The sequence below is a fragment of the Labeo rohita genome, chromosome 22 (genome assembly GCF_022985175.1).
Source record: "Labeo rohita strain BAU-BD-2019 chromosome 22, IGBB_LRoh.1.0, whole genome shotgun sequence".
Lineage (NCBI taxonomy): Eukaryota > Metazoa > Chordata > Actinopteri > Cypriniformes > Cyprinidae > Labeo > Labeo rohita.
In genome coordinates, this window is record NC_066890.1 from 23,799,775 (window position 1) to 23,808,908 (window position 9,134).

Sequence of the window (9,134 nt, forward strand, 5' to 3'; positions counted from 1 at the left end):
TGAATGCCATTTCTGAGAGGAAGCAAATGCTCAGATTTTGATTAAAGTTTACTAAAACACTTTTTTTTTTTTTTTTCCGTGGGTTAATTTGCATAGATCCACCGTTCACCTCAAAACTAGCAATGTGCGCTAATAAAATAAATATTGTAAATTTTGATTTTATACAGACTTTAAAAATAAGGTAAAAAGATGGTGAAAGGTTAAAAGAAACAAAGGTCCTAGAAATGCGGTCCTGAAATTGCAGCCTCCGGTACTGCAGTATTGGTATCTGTATTTTGATAGTACTGAGGGAGCGATGGCAAATTTTTTTTTTTTTTTTTTTTTTTTTTTTTTTGACGACCGTGATGCAGATCTTGATTTTCTTTATCTTCTTGTTCTTCTTTTGAAAAGTGGGGACTTATTTTATTGATTTTGGGAAACCAAAAATTGCTGACGGGTGATGACGACATCCGCTCCTGAACACGGAAATGTAAGGAGCGTCACAAGAAATATTGTGTGAAGTATTTATTAATTTTTGAGACACCATGAGCGTCAGGTATGTTAATGATTGACGATTCTCCATAAAGCTCGTTGTACTATGAGCACTGTCCAGTTCAGATCTGTTCAAAAAGTCCTGATGTAGTTTGCGTGCTCGAAAATGTATTTGGCCTTTGTTTTGGTCCGCGGCTATTTTATTTAAACTAGCATTAGCAAAAAAATTAAAAGTGTTTGGACTTCGTCAATACATTAAACATTGATTGATTAATGAACTGTTCACATGTGTATGTGTCGGGAAATAACTGTATATGTTTTGATTTCGACATTAACAGTTAGCATTAGCATTAGCATGTGGTGTTTGTGTCCCAGTACAGTTACACTGCAAAAAAAAAAAAAAAAATTTTTTTTTTTACTTAGTTTTTTTTGTCTTGTTTCCAGCCAAAATATCTAAAAATTCTTAAATCAAGAAGCGAAAATTATTGTCTTCTTTTCAGAAAAAAATAAGTCAATAATCTTGTTTTCTGCTTGAAATAAGGTTATTTTGCTTACCCCATTGGCAGATTTTGCTTGTTCTGTCTTTTTTTCTGAAAACAAGACAATAATTTTTGCTGTGTAGAAAATCCTTCTTGATTTAAGATTTTTTAGATATTTTGGCTTGAAACACAACTTCGTCAATTTTATGATGTTACATCTTTGAGCCAGGTGTAACTCTGACCCTTACATTTTTGACCCTAAAATTTTTATACGTTTAAAAGCTGAATAAATAACCTTTCCATTGATGCATGGTTTGTTAAGACAATATTTGGCCGAGATGCAACGATTTTAATATATGGAATTGAGAAAATCGCCTTAAAAGTTGTCCAAATAAAGTTCTTAATAATGAATATTACTAATCCAAAAATTAAGTATTGATATATTTACAGTAGGATTTTTACAAAATATCTTCACGGAACATGATATTTACTTAATTTCCTAATTATTTTTGGCATAAAAGAAAAAAAAAAAACAATAATTTTGACCCATACAATGTATTTTTGGCTATTGTTACAAATATACCCCATCAACTTAAGACTGGCTTTGTGGTCCAGGGTCACATATAGTAATCATTACTTGTTGAGCAGTGTTTTCTGTGAGTCTTTAAAAAGCCTAATTATCTATAATTCTATCTAATAATTCTATCTATAAAGCCTAATTCTACAAATGAAGGATCTCAAACCGATCTCAAACTAGGCTTCCTATGTGTTTTTGTCTTGTTCTACATTCTTCAGTCAAGATATATTTACTTGAGATGCAGAAGAGAGTTGAAGTCTTGTTTTCTTGTTTTCTTCTCAGTTTAATTGTAAAGGCACTTTATTATGATAAGAAAATAAGACTTCTTATCTTAAGTTGTTTCACTTCTCAATTAAATGCATCTTGATTAAAAATCTTCAGACGTTTGCACTGGAAAATAAAAATAATGAGGAAGAACAATGCTTTTTGCGGTGTGATCAGAAGGATGATACATAGGGCAACTTTTTGAGCAGTGTTGCTGTCAACTAGCAACCAGATGAGAGACAGTGCCCAAAGTTGCCTGGTAAAACTGCATCATCAACATGACAATATTAACTTTTTGCTCTAATTCTGAGGCATGTATCTCAAACTTGATTAAATTAAAACTATATTAATAGGAACATAGTCATTCAGTTAATGTTTTGAAATTTAGTGACTTTTATGGTCAGAGAGAAAAATTACCCTGAAATTGTTGCATTCAGCTCATTTGAGATGACAAATGCCTGAATGTGAGAGTAAGACTATAATTTCTTGCAAAAGTCAGCATTTCCCATCATATATTTAGTTTGTACTGCTGGCAAAAAGCTGCTGCTATTTCAACACACATTAGTGTGACGTCATATCAGTTGATTTGTACCCAGCATGCACCTTGTTTTGATGACTGCTGATTGGTTCTTAGGCTCTTTAAGAGCCTAATACTATTGTCATGCTCTACTTGTTAAGCTACAGGAAATTAAAAGAATTGATTGTTTTTCTGTTTTTACAGTGCACAGTGCTTCATCTTTATATTTGCAGTGCTGATAAATGAAGGTGAGTATATGAACAACACACTTAACAGATACACCCTCTATGTATGTATGTATGTATGTATGGTTTACATGCTGCAACCGTGTTCTTTAAATCCCTACAGAGATTTTACGTGTGTTCACTGTGCAGCTCGATCTAATTCTGACTTGAAGCAGCACATGCCGGTTAGAAATTTTGTCCGACTTGAGATGGCGCCGACGCCTCGTGACTGTCACATGTGGCATCAAAGTACCGCGATAACGATTCGAGAGCAGCCGACTGACTCAGCTGCCACAGTTTCTTCAGAGCGATTATAGGAGCTCTGATGACGACACAGCTGTTTCGCGACTGACCAGATTCACCGCCTGACAACGATCACGTGTGTTTTGGGTTTATTCTAACATCCTGAAGTCCAAAAATGCTGACAAATCTGTGCTTTTAGAACAGTAAAAGTGTTTTTACTGTAGTCGCTATGTTATATTGAGTTACATTTGTCATAAAACACTGATAAAAGCATATATAACCCCACTTTATTACTTTATGAATATGTTTGTGTTGAACATTACTCTTGTTCAGATGGCGCTATATTAAGCAGTATATGAAACGTGTTTCTGTTGCTCATGAAAACACTTTTGAAACGTCTGTGTGTTTGAAAAATATTGTATCTAATTCAATTCATCTGTGATAGAGCATGCAAACACCACGAGAGCGTCACTAACGGGAGCAGAAAGTGTCCGACTTGACGGCTGTTTTCAACTCCGCCCCCGACTGCTTTCGGCTACTCTCACTGACCGCCGTCTGTAGCCGTAGTTCATGTCGAACACACCTTTTCTTATGCCTTCAAGTCAGGTGACTGATGGCCACTATAGAATCTTTCAGGACTTCTTCTCCAACCAAGTCTTGGTGTAATTTGAAGTATGCTTGGGATCATTGTCATTTTGGAAGGTCCAATGACGCCCAAGCTTCAGTTACCTCACAGAGTTTTCTTTACGTTTTTTCATTTTCATGGTTAGATCGCTTCATCTTGCTGTTTAAATTCTTCATATTGTTCAATCTTTTTATCTTTGGTAGTGAATTGCGCTGACTCTCTTGCAAGAAGCGAATCACAGTTTGTTCAGCCACCGTCATGGTATAGAGGGTATGCATTGATGTTAATATCCCGCCGGGACACGCCCCTCAGCCGGACTGAGTGGCAAAAGAGCTTTCAGCGTGAATGGATTTAATAGGGAGGATGCGAAAGCACGACTAAAACAAACGATAATCAGTTTAAACTAAAGGTTGCTGAACTTGATATAATGATCCTAATAACTTAACAAATATCCAGTGGTCAATGGATATTGATGCAGCCAGGAATCGTGTTTTCTAACACTTATATGTGTCTGATTTTGGTGCTGGGGAAAATAAATAATCAAATTTGCCTGTGAACTAATTTTGTAAATACAAAATAGGTTGGTCTAAACCCCGGTGATCACTTATATCAATGTTATATATGTCGTCATATCGTCCAGCTGAAAAACATAGTTTTTGTCAGTGTTTATTTAAAAACATCCAGTTATGCAGAATCTAAGATGGTAAACATTTAGTTGATGAGCTGTCAATACAATACACTATAATACAATATGTAGAATATGATTTTACTGCACAATTTAACATATTAACATGAAATAACACGGATTTGCAGTTTCGGTGCTTGGAGACCATTTGTTTCTTTGAATTGCAGCAATTAATTTGCTTCTCTTTTCAGTAACTTTCAGAAATCTGTAAAAAACATACCTCAGGTTTCTTGTCAAATCTCTTTGTACAGTCCATCACAAAGCTCATTCTGGTTTTAGAGGTGTTTTGTGTGTTATGTCACTGCATTCACGTTGAAACTAATGCTGCCACTCAGTCTTTTTACCACTCAGTGGGCGGAGCCACAGCCACTCCCGCTGACGGTGAAGTCACATGCATACCCTCTATAGTACCCTGAATCTCAAAACATCTGTGGCTTATTTGTGTGATTTGACACTCAAAAAACCCTCCAGTTCAGTTATTTCATGTGTTTTAGGTCCAGCACACCCAGTGCAACTGTTGAAGCCCTTGATTAGTTACATCAGGTATGCTTGAAACAACACCGATTTTGCAGATTTGTGCTGTTGTGAGGGATTCCATTCAGGGGATTGAATAATATTGAGATGGCTGAAATCATTAAAAGTTGTATTTTCAGTTGAATTTTGGGAAACCACTTGAAACTAGGCCTGTGACGATAAGTCGATGCATTGCGATTCATGGATCAATTACGGATACATATTGATTCTCTCTTGGAATCGATTCTGAGCTTAGTGTTTAACGGCACACTCAAACGCCATGTGCATGCAGCCTCAGGGGTCTGACTAGGCCCTTCACTGCTTTGGCATTCAATTGCCTGGAGTAGTTAACAATACTTCAGGCCTTGAAGAGGTTTCAGCCTTAGTTCAGGGCAAGCATGTGTTGGTCTGCACAGACAACACGGCGACTGTGGCATACATCAACCACCAAGGTGGTGTACGCTCCTTTTGCATGTCACAACTCCTGCTCTGGAGCCAGCACAGACTCAAGCTTCTGTGTGCCACTCACATTCCGGGCGACAAGTTTGCTCCAAGGTGAGTGGAGGCTCCACCTTCAGACGGTCCAGCTGATTTGGAGTCGGTTCAGCCAGGCAAAGGTAGATCTGTTCGCCTCACCAGAATCCACTCATTGCCTAGGTAAGGCCTGACCGAGGACCCCCCTCAGTACAGATGCATTGGCACACAGCTGACCGAGTGGCATACGCAAACACACCTTTCCCTCAGTGAGCCTTATTGCACAGACACTGCAGTGTCGGGGAGGGATACAGAACAGATTCTTCTGGTAGCCCTGTTTGGCCCAACAGAACCTTATTCTCGGAGCTTGTGCTCCTATCATCAATCCCTTCCTGGCACATCCCTCTGAGAAAGAACTTCCTTTCTCAGGTGAAGGACACAATCTGGCACCGCGCACAGATCTTTGGAACTTCCATCTATGGTCCCTGGACGCGACCAAGAGGACTCCAGAAACTTTCCACCTGCAGTGGTAAGCACCTTTATGCAGGCCAGAGCCCCCTCCACTAGGCAGCTGTGCATCCTGGACATGGCGCAGGTGTTCTTCTTAAGAGGAGAACCCACGGCTTCGAATCTGTGCTATCCCTCCTACAAGGAGGCCTCGATAGGCACCTTTCTGCTTCTACACCCAAGATCCATGTGGCAGCTACCATGACTTAGTGGAAGGCAGATAGGTGGGCGAGCATGATTTGTTATCAGTTTCCTTAGAGGTGCCCAGAGGTTGAACCCTTCCAGGCTGCACCACATCCCTTCTTGATCTGTCTGTGGTCCTTCTGGCCTACAGTAAGATCCGTTGAGCCCCTTCGGTCAGTTGATTTCTGTGCCCTCTCCATGGAGACAGCTTCCCTGACTGCGCTCATCTCTATTAACAAGCGGGAAATCTTCAAACCCTCTCCGTCAACGTTCCGTGCCTGGAATTCAGGTCGGTGTACTCTCGCATTGTTTTGAAAACCCGGCCTGAATCTGTGCCCGAGGTACCCAAGCTATCCCTTCCCGAGAAGGGGACACCAACCTGTCTGTTTTGCCCAGTCCGTACCCTAAATATGATACTGAACGTAACCGGAGGTCAGACGTTCTAAACAGCTCTTGTCTTGTTTGGTGGACAGCAGAAGGGGAATGTTGTCCCCAGAATAGGATCTCCCACTGGTTGTGGACACGATCCAAACGGACTTCCAGGCCAGAGGCCTACCCTGCACTGGGAGTCACAGGCCTCTCTAACAGACATCTGTAGAGCTGCAGGTTGGGCTACACCTAACACATTCCCCAGATTCTCTAATTTGCGAATGGAGCCAGTATCTTCCGGAGTCCTAATTGCAAGCTCCCAGAGACTGGTATGGTGTGGAGCTTGATATAGCGCTTTCACCTTAGGGTGATTACGCTTCTTCAGTCCAGTAAGTTTCCCCAGGTGAACCCTAAACTACTCCTTCCATCATTCTAGCACATTTCATGTAGCCAAGTTCGGCAGTGGAACTTGATATTAGAACCCAATACAAGGTAGGTTGCCACACGTGAACACTTGTATTGGGTTGGTGCTCCACATGTAATGGCTATTCATGCGGACCCATGTGTGTATTTTCTACTGCTAAATACACCTACTGTACCTAAAAAAAAAAAAAAAAATGCTCTGTTTATTTTATTTGTATTATGTTAATTTGTAATATGTGTATTCATTCTTATTTTTTTAATAACAAAGATAAAATAATGACAAAGATTTTTATCTTCGCTTACTTTGACCTAAATATCTGCCATTCTTTTTTATTTTATACTTTGGGTTTTTTTTGTTGTTGTTTTTGTTTTTGTTTAAAAAGGGAAGTTAGTTTGGCTGTACTGCTCAGACACCTTGGAAAATAGTAAAACTAACATGACAAAATCGTGAATTGTAATATTTTGGAAAAACATTGTGATATGATATTTTTGCCATATCGCCCACCCCTATTTACTACTACTATTAATAATAATAATATGAAATGTGTAAAGGTCTGATAAGCTGCATGGTTTTCTAATATTAATTACATTATTAAATACATGAGTTCTAGCCAATGAGATGCCACTTGGGCATTAGCTCTGTGCACTACTGAAGTTATGTAGAGGGTTGATTAATTCATTTAAAAAAAAAAAATAAAAAAAAAAAAATAAATATATATATATATATATATATATATATATATTTGTTTGTTTGTTTGTTTGTTTATTTTGTATTGTAAATAAATTCTGCATTTTTATAAAAATGTCCAAATAACTGGCATGATGTTAAAAACGAACATCTTGTCACGTGTAAATGCCAAACTGTTTACAGTTACTGTTTCTGTCATTTCAGTGTGTCTGCAGGTCACAGAACAGGGTTTTATTGGTGGTTTTGTCATCTTGCCATGTTCTTCAACTGAACGGCCTCTCAAGCAAGACATTAATGTGCATTGGAGAGATGCAAATGACAAGATTGTGTTTGATATAATCAATGGTAAAGATTTATTAGACGAACAGGACCAGCAATACAAGAACAGAACCGTACCTTTTTTCGGTGACGAGTATGAGAGAGGAAACTTCTCCCTTAAACTCATCAATCTCACTCACGCTGATGCAGGAGAGTTCAGCTGCCTCATATCACACTCATCTGAGGAAAAGACTGTACTGCTGTCCATCAACGGTGTGTAAAAATTAATGATAAATATATATGTTTTTAATGATAAATATAGTTTTTAATAAAAAAAAAGTTCACTGTTTTTCCAGTCTGAATGCTTGTTGTATATACATTGTAGATAAATCTATTGTCTGTAATTATTATCAGTTTTATTATCTTTTTTTTTTTTTTTTTTTTTGCAGAAGCAAAAGCAGAAAATGGAATTAAGTTACATGACCAAAAAGATGAGGGAGAACAACAAACGGGAGTAGATGTGGGGACGTGTGTGCTCTGGGTTTGTATTGCAATAGGTACATTAAGTGTAGCCTGTTTGATTATATGTCTAAGGAGAAAAATAATTTCTGATTGTCTGTCAGGAATTTCCTTCTTTTCTGTCAAGACTGACGAGACAGTTAGTGATGACAGTATCGAAAAAGGGGTTTAAAATGTTCACTTTTTTACTTTCGTTTTGCTGTTACACTATTTCCATGTGCACTTTGTTGTTGTTATTATAAAAAACTGAAATCTTGAATTGTGGATACTTAAGTTAAAGAATGAATGAATGAGTCTGTCAGTCTGTTACTGTGCCTTAACAATTATGCACCACAATTGTGCTTTGCTTAATATTGTGTTTGCTAATGTTAAATCTATTTTGTATTCTTTATAGTTTTATTTTTGTTAAAATGAAAACGTCATTTACCAATATTTTTTCCTGCATGGTTTCTGGTAATAACTGTATAAGTTAATATACAGTGTAAGAGATTTAATTGATGTGTGTAATACAATCGAAAATGCACATTGGGGTTTTTTACTATCAGTGTCTGAACATTTCAAATGTCTGAATTATACAGTTATTAAATATACAGTTGAAAAGTTCACATTTTTAAATAGTAGCTGTTTTTGAAGCAGGACTGTGATTGTTAATGCCTTAAAAATAAATTTGCAGGTTTTCATAGAAATGTTTTATGAAAGGTTTTCTCTTATTATTTTGCTACCAAGACCCAGTTTATCTTGTCTATAGCTATTTCAGAATTTAAGTTTTTAGTGTCTTAAGAATATACAAGACACTTGGATCTCAGCATGTTTTGTCTGATGCATTTCTAATAAAATTCATGAAATTAGTGTTCTATGTTGTTAATTACACAGATTTGATTTCAGAATAAGTATTCGGTTGTGGTCTAAGAATTTCTTTAAAGGGGTCATAAATTGAGAAATGAAATACAGTGCCCTCCACTAATATTGGCACCCTTGGTAAATATGAGCAAAGGTGGCTGTGAGAATAAATCTGTTTATCTTTTTAATATTTAATAAAAAAAAAATTCACAATATTCTAACCTATCATTTAAGTAAAACTGTGGAAATCGGGGAAAATCTTATTATGAAATAAA

General features: G+C 37.3%; 1 protein-coding gene across 1 annotated transcript; it reads left to right on the top strand.

Moving 5' to 3' along the window:
• Positions 1 to 397: 397 nt before the first annotated feature.
• LOC127153879 (butyrophilin-like protein 10) lies at positions 398 to 8,872 on the top strand. The gene is made up of 4 exons (XM_051095150.1): positions 398 to 535; positions 2,513 to 2,556; positions 7,447 to 7,773; positions 7,950 to 8,872. The coding sequence occupies exons 1-4, from the start codon at positions 525 to 527 to the stop codon at positions 8,189 to 8,191; spliced, it is 624 nt and encodes a 207-aa protein (XP_050951107.1). The 5' UTR covers positions 398 to 524; the 3' UTR covers positions 8,192 to 8,872.
• The last annotated feature ends 262 nt before the right edge of the window (positions 8,873 to 9,134 follow it).